Source organism: Anopheles moucheti, chromosome 3, assembly GCF_943734755.1.
Source record: "Anopheles moucheti chromosome 3, idAnoMoucSN_F20_07, whole genome shotgun sequence".
NCBI classification, from domain to species: Eukaryota; Metazoa; Arthropoda; class Insecta; order Diptera; family Culicidae; genus Anopheles; species Anopheles moucheti.
In genome coordinates this window covers 33254479-33276521 of record NC_069141.1, presented here as the reverse complement: position 1 = coordinate 33276521, position 22043 = coordinate 33254479, and the positions used below count along the sequence as shown (strand labels likewise).

The 22043-nt window shown below is 43.4% G+C and overlaps 1 protein-coding gene across 1 annotated transcript in view; it reads left to right on the top strand.

Annotated features, from left to right (window-relative positions):
- The first annotated feature begins 10433 nt into the window (after nucleotides 1-10433).
- Nucleotides 10434-22043, top strand: part of LOC128301347 (uncharacterized) — a 75163-nt gene continuing 63553 nt past the window's right edge. The window contains exon 1 of the mRNA XM_053037779.1: nucleotides 10434-10589. Within this exon, the coding sequence (XP_052893739.1) occupies nucleotides 10434-10589 (156 nt within the window). The remainder of the gene's footprint in view (nucleotides 10590-22043) is intronic.

Genomic DNA, 22043 nt, shown 5'->3' with positions numbered 1-22043 from the left:
ATATCACCATCCACCACCCCGACACCAGTGTGGCATTCGCGCCACACTGCCACGATGCCGCCTCTACCGAGCTGTGGTAAAAGATTGCACCAGCACCAGTGTAGCAACCCCGGAAAAAGTTAATCTCCATAAATAAGCAAAACATTCGGGCGGGGGGAGGGCACACATTTTAAATGTGGGCCCGCGATTGTGGCCAAGGACCTTACCGGGTCCGTGTGGCGAAGGTATTCCGAAGGGTTTGTTTTGATGGGAGATTGCGTTTTTTTTTTCTCTTTCTCTTTCTCTCTCTCTCTCTGTGACTCTTGCTCGTTCATATGATCGAGGTTCGCTTGGTCGGTTATTCGCTTCCGGTGGATACAGGGATGGTGCTTCGGGATCGTAATTTCACACTGGAATTTCTAGCAGCAGCTATGTGTTTTTATTGGGCCACATGCATGTGTGTACGTGTGCAAATTTTTATTTACACACTTTAGGAATAAATGTGTGCCTTTGCATGGCTCATAATCCAGCATTCCGTTGGTCGGGAGGGAAATTCGGTATCGTAAAACGAATTTTATTTCAACGTTTATAATCGCTCCGGCGTGTTACATTATTTCGCTAGTGGTAGTGGGTTTTCCGCTTCTTCAAGCACACGACAGTGAATTAAGGCAGCTTAACTGCGCCAATAATTCAGTTGAATTGTGTTTTGCTTTACGTAGATCGTAAGATAGAAAGTAGTGGTGGGTCATACGATTCATTTTACGACTCGAGCCGGAGTCGGGTGCGAACGTATCGGAATCGATTCCGACCCGTGGATGCAACGGTTTGGAAATTCTTGCGGGGGTGGTAAGAAATTTCTCTTGAACACACACAAAAAAAAAATCAAAACTACTATATAAACAATTGCGGAAAATTCTAAACGTTCTTTAAACCTCCTAAGTACTACCGTAAGTGAAATAAGAATCCTTTTTAAGCAAGTCTTTTTTGTATGAAAATACTTTTCCAGCCTATAGATCTAGGAAAAATCCAGGCGATACCCGACGGGATCACTCAAATGTTCTATTTTGGGTACATTGTTGGCCTAAGCTATATAACCTGTTTAGCTCAGTGTTGTGTTTTTTAATCCGAGTACAGTTTATTTAGAGTAATTTACAACTTGTATGCTCCACGTGTTATCCAGAAAACCTACGCTTCTTCTTTTTCACTGACTTTTCTCACTGACTGATGTCATTCCAAACGTCAGACGGGGGTGACGTCTGGATACTTAAAAAAATTCGTTATGCCCTTTAAGAAGGCGTTGTTGTTGAAGATTGTTGTGTGCATCGATATATAACAAAAAATATCTTTATTCTTGTTTTTGAGGCCTTCAAAACACATGAAAGAGATTTTTTTTATCAATTTGATATCATTTTTTGTTGCTCAAATTTTGAGGCTACCCATTTATGGTAGCACACACCATCCGGAATCGTTGCACTTACTGGACTTACTGAACCTACTCCGACCCGAACTCGCTGCACCCACGAGCCGGAGTCGTTAATGGTAGTGTTTACACCTACTGGAATCATTGCACCTACTGAACCTACTGAACCTACTTGCACCTAAGGGAAGACCACGATTGATATAAGTTTTATCTTAATAAAGGAAGAAAGGAAGGATAAAATAAAATAAATTTTAATAGGCAATATTAAAGAATCACCCATGGTGGCATGATGGTAGTGGTGTCGATCTTCACACGAAAGAATCCCATCCGGAAAAGTAATCTTTAGTAAGCGCTGACTTTCCGGTTTCGTGGTAAAATAAGTCTAGTTACACAGAAATGGCATTCGTGACACCTAGAAGGGATCGTTACGGGAAGAAGAGAGAGAGAGAGAGAGAGAGAGAGAGAGAGAGAGAGAGAGAGAGAGAGAGAGAGAGAGAGAGAATATTGGTATAACTAAATATTCTTAGCAACTTTCAATTTACAATAAGAATTCGTTTCGAAATTTCCAGTAAACGTTAGAAAACGACGAAAAAAACAAGCAAAACCTAGCTGCTTTTTACTGCAGGTCAATCAGAGTCGCACCAATCGAACCCCATCTAACCTTTTTGCTGCAAGAGAATGTTCTGTAACGGTTACCAACAAAACAGTTCACAAAAACCCTTCCCAACAATTTGTCTCCATATCGATGCAAAGGTGGCTGCAGTGTTTATAAGTCCACTACACGAACAGTACGTACGTACGGCTCCGATACCTCGTCGTACATTTGCGTCGTGCACCGTCATCTAGTAGAGTATACTTACAATTTTTTTTTGCCACATCTGCTGGCACTCTGGCAGCCACCAGTCATGCTGGATGGATGCCGATAGTTGTATAAGCACCTGGCCTAGCAAAAACCTACCAGTGCCATTTCCATTTCCCTCAAGGACGCCACAGTTGAAACAGAGTGCGCCGGCACAAGCTTCATATGTAATGAGAACCTTTTTTCGTGGCAGCATGCGGAAATGGAAACGGAATTGCCGGTGCCACTGTGTGTGTGTGTGTTTGTATGGAGGAAAAACAGTAGTGAAAGGCTCGCTCACTCGTTTTTGCCTTTACCTGGCTGGTTTTTACTTCTCATTTTGCTGTTCTTGCTGGGAGCGGTTGTTTTTAGTACATTCCACTCGATCGCTAGTGACTGTTTCGCTTGTTAGCTTCAGTTCCACTTCTATGCTTTTCCTTGTTAGTATCAATTCACCCACAGTGGAGCACGATTTTTTTCTTTCGTTACAAAATGTTTTTCCTCCGCTTACTTTCCATCAGCTGGAGGTTAAAAGCACGGCTGTATTCTGAACTTCTGGGTGAACGATACGGTTGCAGGTGGAAAAAGAGAACCCTTTTTTGCTCTCGGTTTTTCATACATCATCAATGTTGGAGATGTTGGCGTCACTGTGAGGCTGGCGGGAATTGTATCGATGGTCCCGTGGGGGATATTGTTTCTTGCTCCTGCCCTGGGTCGACCGAAGGTAAATGTGGCATAAATACAAGCAACATTACGCAAGCACATCCGTACAGAAATGTTACGAATGTTATGTGTTACGTCCACTCGAATGTGTGCTCTTTGCTGGAATTTATATGCATTTTAGAGCAAAATGTGTTATGAAATAGCAAATTTTAAAATTAAGGATCAAATTTTCACGAGCTTTTAATAATTCGATCCACAATAATCATTCCATGAAATGATGTTTTACAGATGCTTATCTCTGATGTCATTAATCCTGCATGATATTCTCCATGCAGAGGATCATATTAAAGATCATTAAGATCCTAGAAATAGATTTCGTTTCTCCTATAGCTATTCTTTTTACGACAACGCCTCCAGACAGGCAAGCAATTTCACTGCACGGTTATTACACCTATTATGCTCAATGACCCCACCATCAATGTTGCTACAGAATAGTAATGAGCAAACAACAATCAACCTCCCCCTCCATGTTGTGAAGATAACTAACATGAAAGAAAGGAAAATAATTCACCAAACACAAAAAAAACTACCTCAAACCAAGCGAACGCCATCAAACCATCGTGGCGCGCCGGGTCTTTGATCGGAAAGTCTTTGAAGGCGTGTAAAAGGATATCCGAGCGGGCTGAGAAGTTTACATTCTTTCGCTAAGACGCTTCGTCTTCTTTAAAGCAAAGCAAGCGGTGGAAATATATAAACTCGAGCAAAGAAAATCTGCCGTGAAAAGCGGGCTCTCCGGGGGGGGCAAGGGTGTGCGGCACAAATGAATCGGATGTCCTGAAACACAAACGGAAGGATATGAATTTTATACTAGCAACCAGCGCCGGGCAGGATGGGTTGTGCCGTGGTGCTCTTGGGGGGGCGAAAGAAAAATGGCGCTACCACCGCTAAGCCGTTCGAGCCAGACGGGAAAAACTCGAAGGCCAAAGCCTTCACACAACCCTATTGCGGATAATACACAGTGCAAGCGAGAGGGCGAGAGAAAGAGAGAGGAAGAGAGCGTACGATCGTTATCTTTATGCTAATATTAAACAGAAGTTGCGGTTATGTGGTTACTGTGTGGTGGTACCATCGTTCCCCAGCAGGCACCGGAAGTTCGAAGCGGTCGGGAGCTGTACTGCTCGCTGCTCGGAAGGACAACAACGAAACATAAACACAGCTGAGCTTTTATTTAGTTTGCCTTCCCACCACCCAGTACCACCCAGTCACAAGGTTGGCAAAAAGGGGGCCAAATGAAGGTTTCCCCGGGTTCCAAAAGTTCTGAGGAGATCTGTACACGCAGAGAACTTAGCTGTGAAGAACTTTAATGCTACGCTTGCAAAGCACGAATCCGAAGCGTATCCGTAAAGGGATGTCGTAAATTTAGCCACTTCCTTCGGTGGTCCCTGAGCGTGCTGGGGTTCTTTTAAACCATGACGTAAAGCGGAAGCAACAAAAGCAAACCAACAGTAACAGTTTTCTATAATCAAGGCGGAAGAGAATAAAAATAAATAGTCAAATCTGAATTGCGAAACAACCCTTCCACGCGCGCTCAGGTGGCCCGACTCGACCCAGTCGGTGGCGCCATGGCCAGCATACGTCGTACTGCTTCGTACAGGATTCGTCACAGTGCGCGTAAGATTTTTCCATTCCGCCGTAACAGCTGCCAAATAAAGACATTTGATAAATGTGTCACGGAGGAAGGAAAGTTTTTCCGCATCCGCTTCGAGCCACTGGGGAACTCTTTCTTTCATGCTTGAACGCATTGGAGACGAAAGAGAAATCTTAATAATCCACACATCCCCGCATGAGGGGAGGTGGGAAATGGTGAACCGTTGGGGGTTAGAGACAAATGATTGAAGTCGTGAGATGTTTATCTTTTGTTTATTATTGTTCGGTCTTCTAGTATCGCAATCATTTGTGTTTGTTTGTGGGCATGCGAAATTGGTTTTTTTTTTGGGGGCTGCCTAAAGCTTGGGGTGTGTGGCAGAGCCAATTTCTGGTGGCAGCTGTCCATGGTGGTATTTTGAATAAGTGATGCCTGTCTGCATGTCTTCGTCCTGTTTATACGTCAAGTAATGAAGATTGTGCGCAAAACAAACTGAATTCGTTACGCATGTTATATGTTGCTGCAAAGACCCTTTTTTGTTGAGACAAATATGCAAAACGAGCCAATTTCGTAATTGAAAGTTATTCATGTTTCGTGTGACAATATCAATATTCAATATTGGTTCATATTATTGTCTAAATTTTGTGTATTTTCAACCTGGAAATCTCTAGACTTTTACTCCCCACTAACCGCATAAAAACAACTTAAAAGGAAATTGACCAAAATGAGCTTGTAGGTGGGAGTATGGCACACGCCTAGAGGTATGCAATGTGTAAGCATTTTATTTCATTTTGAATTGCAAGACACATGGTGGATGGTTGGAGAATTTTTGCGGGTGTGTCTTTCTACACCCTGTGGGCTATGAGAAATAAACCTGCACAATAAAAAGGCTGCATACTTTCAGGTGCTAAGAATTACGGACACATACCATTGAAATTGCGGAGGTGTAATACACGTACACACGATTGAAAGGTATTTTAAAACAAAACGTACGCTTGAAACAACTTTCTTTTTTCTCTCTCCTTTTATATTTTATTATTATTTTTATTTTTTACTTAACGTCAGAGATGGTGTAGTACTGTATCCTGATTTTATAAATAAGCGTAAGGCATTTAGGGGTTTTAAATATTGATTGTAATTTTTTTCAAGTTGTCTTGAGCAACAGCATTCGTGAAATTTTGATCTCCAGTTAGCATTTGAAAGCATTAATTTACCGTGCAATCAATTATAATGGAATTGAACAGCACCATTTGTCACTGTTGTGCATTTCCCAGAGACACAAACACACACGGAAGCACACACCTTTGGTTCTGCTCCTTCATAAACCGCGAAGAAATGATAATGGCAAATGACGTAAGTGTCAGCTGATAAATCTTGGCCCCGGACCCCCCAAGCGTACAGCGCGTGCGTGCGAAACACCCGACGTCGTGCCCGGGAAAAATGACCACCGTTTCGAATTATCGAAATTAGCTACCCCTGCCTTCTGGGAGTGCGGTGGGTCCAACACGGCGTCCATGCGCACCCCACCATAAGCCGACAAATCGCCGACGGGAAAGGCCTTCCCAGATCAGATCGAATACTTTGTGGCAAATGATCACAATTTGCGGCTTAGGCCGACAAACAACTGGTAGGCAACCCCTCTCTCTCTCTCTCTCTCTCTCTTCTCCCAGTTTCCAGGTGGGAAATATTGCGGTTGTGGCTTTTTGAAAGCTTTTCTCGCCGACCGGTAGAATGTTCCGAGGAAGTGAAGCACAGCTCAAACACCACACGAAGCAGCCGCATTTTAAATCAATCGCAGTGGTTTGGTATTAGCCTGTCCACGATCGTTTGCAACGATCTTCACTGAAGAAGCTCTTGAAACGGTACGATCGTGAGACCACCGTGGCTTGGTTGGTTACATTGGACCCCTAGGGAACGTTGGGGCGTTACCGACGGCTTACGCCGAGGTGTTGCTATTATTTATGTTACGGGCACGATTCGCATCTGCGTAGGTTTCAGTTGTGGGGATTAGTTTTGCTCGCCCCTCGCTCCCGTTTCTCACCCCCGTGGTGATGATCAATAGGGGTTAGCGGTAGAAAGTTGAACATATACGCTCGGGTGGCGCAAATGCTAGTTGCAGGACCATGTTTACTTCCAGGGGTAGCAACGAGTCCATCTTTACCGACGGTGGCCTTTAGCGGTGGCGTAATGCAAACAAGCGTTAAACCGTTTTTGCATAACGGATAACGGATCGTACACTTCTCGCGCACCGTGTGTCCACGTGTGTATACAGTTAATCGCTAATCGATTGGGCGTTTTTTGTGGGATGTGTTTGTCCTCACCTTTACAGGGGATTACCATTGATCGGTGCGCTTGAAAATGACAGAGAACTTTTTCTAATTAATAGAAGGTACTGGCGGCTGGCAAATGTTAGGAATAATTTACCGAGCACAAATTGTGAAGTAAATTGAATAATTTGCAAAAAATGTTTATGTTGGGTTCGGAATTCTTCTTTAATCTCAATCTACGCATTGGACAGGTTTGTTTTAATTAAATCATTAACGTTTTACGACTTGAGCGGTTTTAATCTTCCCCATCCAAAAGTAGTGAAACACAGAATGCTCTTGAGCGGCACAATCCATAATTCCGTTCACTTCCACTATCGATCGGTCTGCGTGCGTTTGTGTCGAGCGTCGAAACTTCAACACATGCTTAACGTTTTATTTGCAATCGGAATCGTAAAAAGACACACTCATATTTAACATCCCTCATCTCTCCCGCATTGGGAGAACAAACAAAGCAATACAAAATAAATAAAAATCCAACAATGCACCTCGCGGTGCGCGGTACTAATGAGCGCCGCTTAAATGCAGCAGAAAATGCACAAAAGCGCAGTCGCCATCGGTCGGTACGGTCGCGCGATATAGTAATTAAAATATTACTGTGCCGGATGAAATGAGGACACGGCGAAAATGGGCAAGGGCGTCCAAATGAACGTGGAGGAGGAATTTCATAATTGTTAAAATTACGTTCGCACACCAGACGCCGAAACGCCGGATCGATGCAATTACGATCGATGAAAAACTTTAAAAGCACCGCACCGGTCTGCAATGGACCTGTTTTGTGTAGGACGGTCGGTTTGGAACGGGTTTAAGTCGTGAAGCCACTGTCATGCCACGTCCGGCCAAAAAGGAAACCACTCCGCAAGAAAATAGTGCGAAATGAAGAGCAACAAACGTTAATGCAACTGCTTTCTAATGGTGATATTTGTAAACAAATTGATACTGCAAGTAAATGATTATAATAATATAAAAGGAACTTTTAAAAAAATATATAAAATAAATGTTCATGTTTTTTTAATATTAAAAGTACATACAAAATACATATTTATATCAAATATATAAAATACCTGACTTCAATAAATGTAATACTCTAAGCATAAAATTTACTAGATTCATAAGTAAATTGCCCTATTGGCTAAAGGCAATAGGTAAACTACATATCCCAGATATTGAAACAGTTGTTTCACTCCTTCAGGTTCTCCTTTTGCTTTTGCTGTACTTGCTGAATAATATCATCTTCCTTCAATGATAACACTTGCTATTTTTGGAATGATTCAATCACAAAAACGGAGAGACAATTTGGCCAAACTACGGAATTATGAAAACCTCCTTACGCTCTGTCTCCTGACCCTTGTCCCAGCAAGATCAAACAAACACGGTCTGGCTCATCTTTTCGAACGGGGCAATCATTCTTGGGCCAGCAGAGCACAAAGAACCTGTACGTACACTTCATCACCGTTGGAGATTGTACCGTCCTTCGTTTTTTTTTTTTTTGTAATTTTATCCCCAAAAGCGGAGAACACTGTCTTAAACATTGGAGTTTCTTCTTTGAAAAGAATCGGGGCCCCACACAGCTCGTGCGGCTCGTGTGCGAACGGTGAGGATCGAGACGGGATCAACGGTCGAGATAAGATCTAAAGGTTTATTTCGATGCTAATGAAGATTTACCTATTTTTGACCTTCGGCAGACCTTGACCGGGAAGGGCAAAGGCATCGGGCAAAGCGAAACGGAACCATTAAACTCTCCGACTGCGGGATGAGGCAAAAAAAATGGGAAAACAAAACGGAAAGTGGGAAACCGATGGCTAAAAGAAGTAATCAGATAGTTTCCCCACTAGTTGGGTTTCCACCCCAAAAACATCAACAGTTTTGTGTGCTTTGATTTTCCCAAAGTGCTGTTGGGGGGGAAAATTGAAACCGAACGTCACACGAGACGGCAAGGTAAAGTTGTAGCAAAGCTGCAAAGAACCAAACCAACTGCAGAAAGTTATGAAAATGATACACAGGTCACGCACGGGCTTCTGGCGTTCGGTGTTTCCCAAGAAGAAATATTTTTTTAAAGCTCTTGTACGGCTTCGTGTAGTACGTAGGTTCTGTCCTCACGTTACCTCTTTAACCTACCACTTCCCCCTTCCCCCTTCCTGCCTCCCCGTAGCCAATCAATTCATAACAAAATTTCCGCACCAGACCGAACCGAGCGTAAAGGAAAAATGAAAATGTTTTCCTCACCGGCGTTGGCCCCTTTTTCCATTCCAACGTATTTTCCTGCGATTTCTAGACCAAACCGGGCACGGTGACACTCGCTGTGCTCTCGGTACGAAGTGTCGCAGCATTGTCCGAGTGAAAATCAATACACTGCAAAATTTGGAACCGAGCAGCATCACCGTGTTGAAGAGGGACCGTAACTGTTGGGCGCAGGAAAAACGCTTTCACCGCAGTTTCCCAAAGTTCGACACGTTCCAGTAAATGGAAAAGTTTCGATTGTTTTGGTGCATGTATCAGTGAAATTGTTTCCCAAAAATAAAAAAGAACGATAGGTTGTGAGTAGGAAGAGTATATAAGCTGGAGTGTATTGTGAAGTTGTTTCAAAAAGTGTTTATAATAAAATATTCAAAAAGAGCTATAATAACACATCGATATTTCTTTACAGTACATCAAGTCTATTACCTCCAGTGCGTGTGAGTGTGTATGTGTGCGTGAAAGTGAAAATGTGCGACAAGATGAAACCAATAGCGCGTAATAAGTGAAACAGTGTGAGTGTATGTGTGTGTGTATGATTGTGAAAATTAAAATAAAAGCTGTGAAAATGTGATATTCTTTCCCGAAATAAAGGAGGCACACGAATGGAACGAGCAAGACCGAACCGTATGTGTGTGTGTGTACTTAAATGTGTGCTGTAAGCTGTAAACCATAATCCCATCATCTCGTTCGATGTGTCTCGACACTCGCTTTGCCTTTTCGGAACTGTCTGCAATTTGCGTACGATGCCATCGGGATACGAACAGCACACTGCAGCATTGAAGTGATAGTGCACTCGATCGTAACGTAATTTACATGCTACTGCGGCCGATCACACCTCGCACATGCTTTCCCTCACCGTGCTTTCGCTTTTATTAACCCTCCGGCAGGACATGGTTGTGGGGGTCTCGTAAAGTTTCGCGTTGAGAAACAACCGCTGAATGTCTGTGATTTTCGGTGTGTTTTTTGTTTGTTTGTTTGATTGTGGCGAACCCTGCAACTCCGGATCGCAAGATAGCACATGCACTCGAAGTCGTTTCCAGCAGCAGCAGCAACACACAAGATAGACACTATCAGTTTGCCATCGATCGAGCTAGTGCTATGAAAGTTCAATCGATTTCGATCAATAAAATTCAATTTGCTGCACTGTGAAAGTGTTATCCGCACTACAAAAGGTACTCCCGGACTGTGACCGGCGCCTTTATTTCGATTAACGGAAGGTTGTGAGTTTAAGTGCAACGAATCGTACGTCACCAAACACATCGATAGACGCACCATCCTGTGTGCCTCCATTTCGCACCGAGCAGGGAATTTCGGGCTACGAAGCCGATGTTTGCCAACTCCGCTGCGCTGGCGATAGCGGACCGACGCACGACGATGATGGACCGGACGGAACATTTGCACGGCCTGAGGAAGCATCGCAACATGGCCACCGGGCTCGATAGGACCACAATGGCAGCGCTGGCAACAAGCGGCAAGTTTATGGTAAGTGTTTTTTAGAACCTTTGAGCTCCATCAATCAATCAATTCTTGCTACACTTTTCCTCACAAAGTATGAATTTTTAAACATCTTTTTCAACCCCTCAACTAGGGGGTGTATTTCTCACTGTAATCGTACACTTCCTGGGCTATCGCGATCGACTCACCATCGAAAGCTTACGCCCAACGCAATTAATAACGCATTTCGAACGTCATGATCGTTTTTCGACCTTCCTCCTGTGCACCCTACCCCGACGATCGTGTTTGCAAAAACACCCAACATAAATTATCCGTTTATGCAGACGCTGAGCAAACAACCGGTACACAAACGGTTTCGGATCGTGATCACCATCTAACGATTCGATGCTAAAACACCTCGTCGTCACACATTCGGCGTAACACTTTCTCCATTGCCCGAATCATTCTGCCTTCCCCCTTCTTGGGTGTTGGGGCATCGTGGAGGGCTGCCTCACTCGAACCAATTAATAAATTATCGTTTTATGCTCGTTGTAAGCTTGTCACATAAATTATAGCAACACGAAACGAAAGGTGTTTGTAGCGCCGCGATCTGTGTGGTGATGTTGATTTTCTTTTTAACTTTTGTTTGGTTTGCTGCTAAGGCATAGAAGTATTTAGCGGCTTGAAGATTGGAGCTGAGATACTATGTGTCAGTTTCATTGCTTTCCGCCGGGCACAAACACAACTACGTGACGTAAGCCGATGCGAAGTTGTGCTATAATGTTGAGTTTCGTTCCGGCATTTCGAGAGCAACATTTTCCGCTATTTAATTTTTAAAAAAAAATCATTTCCGATTAATAAAATGTTTTTTTAGTGAACAATAAATCAGCTCCCTGGATGTAGCCCCTTCAAGAAATCCTTGCAAGTCCTCTGAGATAGAAACTTCTTTGTGTAGATCATGTCATCATATGACAAGAAAAGAGTTTTGTTGCTACTATTCGCAGCACACTGCTGCGAAACGCAGGTGTTCTTCCCAGAGAGGAAATAAATATTTTGCAAAAGGGTAAAAGGACACCATTGAACCTCCCAGGTTCGTAGGTGACAGAATATTTTCATCTTGGTGTGTTATGCTGTAAAGCAAAAGGAATGATTCTCACATTCATCGGTAGATCCCTTTTCCCTGTACGGTACCAGGGTCAGCCGGGGCACCAGCTGCAAGCTTTTTCTTTAATAATCTATTAATAACCATGAAAATATCAAAAGCACCCATAATACATCCGGTGCCTAATACTCCGACGGCTGGCAAAAAGCCCGGAAAGAAATGGGTGCTCCCACACGTCTACCATGCGTGTGTTATGAACATTTTGATCCTTTCCGAAAATGGCCTACAAGAAAAGTGCACAGCCATAGAGGTCCGGCCGCACACCATACGGTAGTCAGCCTTTTCAGCCCGGAAATTCGATTCCGAAGTGTGCAAATAAGGAAGTAAATGCAGGCCACTTCGTTCCCCATTCCGGTGATGTAGGAATTGTGATTTAGGGGGGAGGTTTTCCCGAACAAAAAGAACAAAATAAACAAAAAAACCCACACAGACGGGTAGGTCCAATATTACGCAGACTTTCGTATGAAATTATCATAAGCTGACTGCTGACCTGATGTGAAAGTTACGGTGCGATCCGAAAGCACCCAGCAAGAACTTGCTGTGGTCCAGCTGTAGTATCAGATTCAGTCGGCCGTGAGGGAAAATTCCGACACGAAAACTCAACGTCAAAACCTCCGTCCAAATTGCGATTTGGACAGGAAGAGCTTATGGAGTGCTTCTATTTTTTTTTTTGCTACTTCTTCTGGCCGTGAGGATGATATCCCTATGGGTGCCGCCTTGAGTGTCTGGAGCTGTTGCTGATGTGACGTGAAGAGGAAGCATGATTAGATGAAGTGCGCAAATCCTGTTTCGATGCAAGTCGGCTGAGGGCTTTTATCAGCCTAAGCCCTTCCAGACTAGACAATGGGAAAGCAAAAACAAAAAGGAAAAAATTACAGCTAACAGCATCTGTTATCGTCTGGGAAGTTGCTTTACCAATTTCACCAAATCACAAGTAAAGATGAATGGCTGTGATATTCTGCGCTTTACACAGCAGACTTGCGTTTAGAAGCTTTGCGTTTCTCTAGTGCGGAAAAGTGAAGGCGCGCGGAACATTTACGGTTGAAGTACAGTACAAGTCTTACAAGACAATAAGCGAGGGAAAGTTTTCCCATCAATACGGGATGCGGGATGGTTGATTAATTTGGCTGTATCCGGGTTCTTTGTAGTGGTGTTATTAAACAGAAGACTGAGATTTAAATAGCTAATTGGAGGCAATAAAGTTGGGTTATGTTTGTATGGAAAAAAATGGACTTTATCGTGCTTTGATTTCATTTGTTCGATAACTGATTTAGACAAATCTTATTCAAGATTCGAACTCACGCACTATAGCATAGATGATAATTTTACCTCCTGTTATCGCAATCGGCCATCGCACCAGTTACTCATGAGAGGCAAGGCTCATCCATTTTCTTTATATTTTAAACATTCTTGCAAAGGTTGTAATTAAGAACCTCAAACTACTCCCCATAGCCAATTTTAGAGTGTATCAAATGGAAAACTTTTCTCGTTTACTACAAGATTAGCGGCATCGGGTGCACATATGGTTTTGAGCGCATTCTTATCCAACTTCTGCGCCCTGAACTACTCGGATGCTTCTCTAATCGAAACCAGGATCGGTGAGGGTCCGGTGGTAGAGAAAATACTTTTCTAAGTGGCACATTTATTTTCCAACTAAACACGACTGCATCTTCAATCGGATTGCTTCTGAACGGGCGATACTGCTGCTGATGCTACCACTAGTGGTAGTGCAGATGGTTTGATCGTTTTTATAATTACCGATACCCAGCTACCACTTCACCCAGTGCCGGAACCCTTTCGTGTGTATCCGGGTGTGTGTGTGTGCTGGGTGCAAGGGAAGGAATGCCGATAGCAATGTAGAATGCTTTCCTAGCGATGTAACAAATTCCACCCGATAAGTAAAATGCTTCGGATAAACGACTCGATACGGACACGATAAATCAACCCTAATTAATGGAGGTACTTAAGAATGACGTCGGCCTTATGATGGAGTGCAGTGTTCTGCCCCCCTGACTGTGGTGTAGAGGAAGTGAATAAGAAATAAATCAAATGATATAAATTCGTTCAATAAATACAGTGACATTAAAGAACCTTGTGCGTGCTATATGGCAAGTAGATAATAAAAAGCCATTTGCAAAAAAAAAGTACTGTGAATTGATAATTAACATCATCACACATTAGTATAATAAAAACGGCTTTTTGTTTGTTTTTAATATAACGCCACCAAGTGCTTCCAAGCGAGAGAATCATCCCGCAAATGGCAATACTGCAAAGATGTTGCCACCTAAGATGGCATTTCCTCGCCATCGCGATCATGCATCATGCAGTTGGACCGTTCCGCTTACCAAATGCAACATTACACCCATGACTCAAGGTGAGAGCGAAGTTAATGGACGTTTTAATTGAAAACGATACTTAACAGGATCGTTTAGCCCGTGGCTCGTCTGCGGGATACTGATGCGTGCGCGAAGTCTCTCGATGAAGTCCGGCGCTCGGAGTGAGTGATTAGCACCTCGCGTAACGTTGAGCTGATTCGCACGTGAGAAGATGATTTATGGCTGATCGGACGAATGCGGGAGCGGACACCGAAGAAATTGCATCACGAACTGGAACAGCGTGACAATTTGTTGCCTGTCAGGTTTGTTGTGTTATGCTCGTGAGCAGCCTTAGAATGTGGGGAATGTGTTTATGCGAATAATGCAAGCGTTAACAGGCGTGAGGTGATGGCGAAAAAATGAAGTCTCCGCATCGCATGACGTGAAATTCCTCAAAGTCACGCTGGGTGTGTTTACTGAAATAATTCATTCTAATGTGATTTCGCTTCAGCTGTGCGGGAGAGTGTGTCCTGCTCGTTAAATTCCTTTACAAAGGGGTGAGCATTAATCATTGGATCATTAAAAATTACCTTTTACCTCCTTTAATAATACACCTTTTCCGCTGTTAGATGTGATCAACAGCTACCAAACGTGGCTGCAAATGCCGGAAATGGGTGAATGGAAAGGTGTGCGGATGGGTTTAACGGATGGTCAGCCATTTATTTCTGTTGTGAAGATGGGCCACCCGAACTTCCGGTGGGTAAAACGGGTTGTTTATGACCCAGCGTATTTTGCAATTTCTTAAGCATTGCTTCATCATCAGCGACTACTAATTTCATAAAAAAGCTATTAAAATTGTAAGAAATAATTATTTTACCGAACAAAACGTCGATCCATGCGATTCTAAACAAATTTCATCCCTTAAATATCAACTCAAATCATCTTTCATAAACTTATATTAAAATCATTAATTTTACCGAGTAATGCAATTAGCTGATTGCCACATAGCAATCAGCAGAAACAGTTGGTTTGATAAATTGCATTATGCAGTCACTTCTGGAATGCATTCTTTGCATCGTTCTTCGCCGTTTTTGACGCTTGGCTACCGTGACGTCTGCCTTCAGCACCAGACACCGAAAGTTCACATTTTGTTTGCGTAAACTGTAGCAAAGTGCTCAAATTAAATTCATCTCCGCTGATGCGCTGATGTGCCCTCCGAAGCGTAGGACCACCTGTCACGCTGCGTTGGGTACGTTTTGTCAAGTGCCGGCACCAAAGGATCGCTTGATTTGTGTGCTGACGAGTTGGAAGTTGGAAGAAAATTCCTTACACACATACACAAACACACACAAATGCATTATGCTACGGGTAAACAAATTACACAATACAGTCTGGGAAAAGGGCATTCGAGCTGTCTGCTTTCCCTAAGTTTATCTCTTTCTGCGAAGAGAAATGCTACCGTAGAGACACGCTCGTCGACTTGAATTCGTCGGTAAGACGACCCACAGGACTAGCAAACGTATCGGTGCATTTTCCACCCGTCCGTTGCAGTGCAGTAATGGTGGAGTAATTTATTTTCACTCGATGGCTTTTACCCACCGTGCTGGAGTTTATTTATCGCAAAGGACGATATATGGGTCGCCACATGGAAGTATCCTCGTAATGTTTAGGAGAGCGCTATGGTGGCCATGGTGGCCATGGTGTGGAAAATTTATGTTTCCTTTCATTCTTGGTGCAGGTTCTGAGGTGCAGCAATTTGAAACCAGATGAAATTTCAATAAAATGTTGAGAAAGAGAGCGATCAAATAGTTGCTTAATTCATCTCGGGAAGAATATAATTTTTCTCTAAATAATGTGAACCTTTAGAAAGCAAAATCTTGGCAATTTGTAAAAGCAAAAACAAAACCTTCAATAAATTTTCCATTCCAAGCCGCATTAACAATGTCAGCAGCGTCAACACGTTTGATCGATGATCCTCGAAACATCCTTCAACGACGAAGTGAAAGCTGCTAATTTCATGGAGATTAACCTACTGGGCATTCCAATTAATAAAGTAAATTAAAAATTTCCTTTCACTCAAGGAGCTGCGTAAAGAAGCGGATCTGTTTTTCCTCTTGGAACGCACTAATTTGTTGGCCGAACCGGCCAGACCGAGCCATTCCGGATGGTTGGTGGTTGGTGGGTAATATTTCCATGAAAAAGGTAGAAAGAACCGTATCATCCGTAGGCCAAAAAAGCACTTTTCAAAAAAGAATTTACCGGAGGTTTTCGTGGTGAAGACCCAGGGGAAAGTATTTTGCCGACTACATTTGCGAAAATCGCTATCAAGCTATTCAGAAGAATGGTGATGATTACTTCACTCGCCTTCGGTACACTGTGTACTGGGCGCTCGATAACCGTTGACGGGTACGACGATGACGATGTTGACGGTTGGAAATTCATTTACTGGCGATGAACGGTTCGCCACGTTCCGTGGCATGGGATGATAAATTTTTGCCATCCGCCTACCATTTTACCGCCAGCGAAAACCCCCCTGGCAGCTAAACCTCTTTGCCGTTCACGCTACGATGGAATACGCGTGCCGGTTTTCAACGCGCCCAACTAATCGCTCACCATCAACGGCAGAGACTGCAGAGTGCGAAATGTTTTGCCGTTGAAGTGGCGATGATGAATCGTGAGTCCGGTCTATCAACACTGCCGGATTCTGGTGAAATGGAATCCATTAAATGGTAGTTTTAAGCGGCCGGTTTACCATCTGCTACCGGGACGGTCGGGACAGTTGGCACTACAACCCGGTTTTGCCAGATGTGACCGGTCAAACGGTCCTTTTTGGAGGACTTAGAGCCAGAAAATAGCATACGGTATTTTTAGAACGGAAGCAGTGTTGAGCGCAAAGAGTTAAAGAGCACATAAGTACGGTTAGATTTCAATTTTAAAACCCAAAGCAGTACTACTGTGCAGTGATTTCACTCTAACGGATAGAACACATGAGAGATTTTACAGTTTTCTCTTAGTAGTACTACTAAATTTGATATGTTTGTTTAAAATTAGTTGAAACATTTATTTATTATAACATTAAGCCTTTAAAGCCGATTATTTTAGCTCCATAAAGAGCATTTTGTAATGCTATTTGCATAACTCAAGGCGTTAGGCGTTATATACGTTATGTCGGCGTTATGAAGGTGATATGATATTGGGATAATTTGGAATGAAAGTATTTTTTTCCTGAGAATTTAATATAATTTAAAAATTCTGTTATATTAAAAATCAACGGTAATTATTTTATGTAAAACAATAAAAGTGATCCTAGTCCTTCGACCACAAGAAAATTAATATTGAATTGACAACTGTTGCTGCTGCTGTAGATGACTCTATCCAAAGAACCCTTTTACCATAGCCTACGTAAAATGCGTGTTTCAAATTAGTTCATTGCTTTATTTATTATAACGTGAAGCCTTTATAGCCGAAATATTTTAGTTTGAGTAAAAAATATTTAAGTAAACGCGTATAGCTTCATAAAATACATTTTGTAATGCCATTTGCATAACTCTAGGCGTTATCACAATGTAATGGGTAATGTGGGACAAAAGTTATTTTTTCCTGATATTTAAATGTAAATTAACTATTCGGTTGCAGAAAAAACCATGGGAATTATTTCATATAAAACAGAAGTGAAAAAATCCTAGTCCTTCGACAACTATTGGCCACAATAAAATGAATATTGAATTGACATCTGTTGCTGCTGCTGTAGATGACTTTATCCAAAGAACCCTTTTGCCATAGCCTACTTAAAATGCGTGTTTCAGTTCAATAAAAACGCAATAAGTCCATTAAGTTCTAGTACGTCCGTTGCACGACTTTATCCCATCCGTGTGTATCCCGATCGAATGATCTTGTCTGAAACGGTGAGCCATCGGCTAAGAACCATGTAATGCAGTTAACAATCGAAATCGTCCTACCAACAACGACGACAACAGCAAAAAATGCATCTTTAAATAGCTCCGTTTTTCGCCCACCAATAAATCATCGACAAACGAGCCACACGTACCGCAAATTTAGCTTTTAAATTCCCCTGCATCATTACTCACGCAATTTGATTCCTTTATTTTGCTGCCTTTTTCGCGCGCGCGCGCGTGAGAGGGGTTGATTTGTCAGACACACCCTCCATGGTTCCCCCACCCGTCCACGCGTACGCGGTCCATCAGCAGTGCGCGCAATTGATCACTGTCTGCGGTAGAATCAGTTGGGACGAGCGCAAGTAACGTGCGCCTAGAGACACGGCGCAATGCGTCGCAGTTTTGCGCTGATTACGAACGCGTGTCCATTGCGTTCTTGTGGTTTGCGTGTGGAAGGCAAATGCCACCGTCGCCATACGCGATTCCGCTTTTTTCTTCGTATACTCCGGCACCGTCTGGACCGGCTGGCAGACGACAAGCGGATCGCGGGATCGCGGGAAATCGAAAGGAGTTGCGCAGGAAGAATATGCAACATTCTTCATGGTAATGTTTAAGTGCTTTTCAATTGAAAGTAGACCTCAAAGATCGATAGATAAGTTAAGCCTAGTGGGCCATGAGAGGGATCAGTGAGCGTATGTTTGGACAATGGGGGTTGTCCCTCTTATTAAAGTGTCGATAAAACGGAAAAAGTGTTCTCGGCTGAACACTGCTCCCTAAGAAGCGTCAATCGAGATGGAGTCCGGGAACCGTTCCCCTCTCCCATCCAGCTGCAGTCAATCCCACAACCTGCCAGAATCTGACGCGCATGACGCTGATGGAGATGATCAAGCAAGAATAGTCGCTTGGGAAGAGGCTTGGAACCCATCCAGCCCCCGGGAAACGATTAATCAACCGACAATTAGTCTGCCTTGGAAGGCATGTGTGTGTGTGTGCGTTTGTGTTTGCTTGCGGTTCGAAATTATTAATTCAATCCCAGGGCGGGAATGGCCCATCCATACCGCCATCCACCGACGAAAGTAGCCACATAAATTATAACAACAATGACAATCAAGGATGTGCCCGGGCTGCGCAAACTAAACCAACCGAACGGCAGAATGGACGCATCGTCCAGGACTCCAGGGAATCGGGTGATCCCATTGAGAAATTCATCGCACGTCAGCGGAATCACTGGGCGAAATGAAATAAATATTTATCGTTTCGATTCGCACAGGCTGCGAACGGTTTTCGCCCTCCCGGGTGGGGGGCAATTGGAGCAGCAAAACATCGTACAATATAGCGGGCAGAGGACTCAATACGCCCGAAAACCTCCACCGCCACCGCTTGTGGTGCCTAGCAGTTGAGTTTGTTCCCATAAATCATTGCACTGTATGTACGTATGCAGCGAAGGGGACGTGAATGTTGGAACGTTTCACTTGTGGCACGGTGTAAACATTCCCAGGACGTCGACAAATCAATTCTGTTGTCCAATAAACCCCAGAATAAGAGTGGGGCAGACGGTTCTGCATACAGCACGACGCCAGCAAGGCAGACCGATGGCCGTTTGGGGCGTTTCCGAAAAGCTGTCCCCAGCTGGTGCTTGGGATTATGTGTCTGTGAGCAATATGGTTCCGATTGGGAAAGGTTATGGCGAAGTTTAATAGCTCCTTATGCGAACTTTAGATATGGAACCTATTTTACACTATTATTTTCAGTAAAAAATTCTTCCAGGATATAAAAAACCAGTCTAGTCATAAAACTCGTTTCTACCATTAAAAATAATATCCTCACATGGCAAGAAACTCACCCAGTTCTAACCACCTGAACTAACAAAAACTATTATAAAAAAAGGTATAAAAGTGCCTTGTGCAGCATCCTCCACACACACACACGTGGTACTATTATCGTTCGCCTTTATGCCAGGTGATTTATGATTCGCTGACACGAAATATTGTCCATTACAGTCTGCAGTAAAAATTTATTGTTCTGTTCACCACGCTATAAAAATATAGTTCGCCTACACCCTTTACTGCTGTGCTGTGCCGTTGCTGCAACACTCTGAATCGAAAGTAAAACAGGTGCGTATGGGGCGTGTGTGTTGTACGTGCGAAAGCTTGCCCTTAATGAAGGATAAAAATCTTCATCCTCCTGCACCGAGAGAAACACCTTCACTGAACTGTGCAGCTTTCCATCCGCATCCACTAATCGCACACATTGTAGCACAGCTCGCCCCGTGATGGGCAGTCGGGCGCAACAATCAGTACGGCAGTGCGGATCGACAAGCGTGCAAATGCGGATGAATGCGTTTATTGAATTGCGTTCTTCCAAGATCACGATTGCAATCGGAGCGAAATCATCCTGCACACGTCCTGTACCTTCAGCTTCAGGTCCTCCTCCAATGGGCAATCAGTCAGAATGGGCCGGTCCGAGGTTTAATTTATCTCGCACGCGTTTCTCCAGCGGAGATGCGTGAGGATCGGTTCGGACCCGGTCCCGGTGGCTTGCATTTGCATAGTTTATTGTGTCTTGTTGTCATGTTGCGAGACGGCACACTGCCTGGGGATGGTACATAAATAAAATGGCCCTAGCGAGACCGAGGTGTTCTAGCACCTTTGCCACTATTAGCGTCATACCGAAGCGAAGAGAATAACTTTTTTTGCAACAAGAAGATGGATTATTGTAAGACAGTACAAGAGGAACAATATAGTGTGATCGTCTCTACCAGTAAAGGAGGGGGGGGGGGGGGGGGTTTACTTAGGAAAATATACTCAAGACATTCTTTACGTGTCGATCGTAGTATATCCCTTGATTATTTGTATTACATTATTTCAATAATCATATCTAATACAGGGTGTCCCAGAAAGTATAAGCACGATTTAAAAGTTAGACAAAAAAATCCGTTCCAGAAACTTAATATTTATTTGATAAATAGAATTTGTGGAGTGTTCTGTATCATTTCGCAAAAAACAAATTTAAAAAAATTAATCGTATGCCAATAATAGCACTTTTGATCTGACGCCTCCCATCAGGCTCAGCACAGACTTGTCCCGAACGATTTTCGACACTTTCTTCCAGTCTTTTTGAAAACTGTCGATGTCCTCCGCAGCTTTAAAATGCTTTCTCAATTGTGCCATGGTTTGCGCCCAAAATAACTCAATCGGTCTGGCTTCAGGGCAGTTCGGGGGATTCATTTCCTTCGCCAAGTACCGTACCTCATGTTCTTCAAACCATGCGATCGTGTCTTTGGCATAGTGAACAGAGGCCAAACCTGGCCAAAACAACGCTGGACCAGTATGTTTTCGTATCATGAGCAGCAAACGTCGATTCAAACACTCCCGGATGTAGGAATCGGTCCTCATCGTCTCCGTTGTCACTAAACGCTTCGGACATCATACCGCATTCGCAAATGGCTTGCCACAACATCGCCTTTTTTGCGATATTTTCGGGAAATATAGATTTATCGGCTTCTTCGATGTCCTGGCTTTCAGGCACGGTGTAATATTGACTCCCCGGAAGAGTTTTGTAGTCAAAATTTACGTTCGACTCATCGTCCATCGCGATGCATGAGCATTGGCGACACAGCAGCTTGTCGTACAGCTTCCGAGCCCGATAATTAACGCATGCGGCCTGTTTTGTGCTTCGTTTCGGCTTCTTTTGTTTCTTTTACGTTTTTAAATTCAATCTTGCCTTAGCACTTTGGATGTTACTGTTTGATATGCCCAGTTTTTGAGCCACATTGCGAATGGAACTTTCCTTTCTTTGCTTGAACGCTTTTGCGCTTTCCCGGTCCAACTGTTGATCGATAGGACCAGGATTTCGGCCACTTTTCGGCGTATTCTCGAAGCTGGACTCTTCCCAGGAAACTTTTGGATGGCGCTCAGATACTCACACCTTCCGATTTCGCTAATTGACTTAGCGAAATGTTAGGTGTCGAGCACAATTTGTGCAGAATGCTTTTGCGCTTTTCGACGGAAATGCCTCGCATTTCAACAGACGCTATTGAAAACAAATAATTTTAATGCAATAGCTAGTAGCTCTGAATGTAACCAATCTAGCACATCAAGAATCCGCCGTTTTACGCCATCCGTTTACT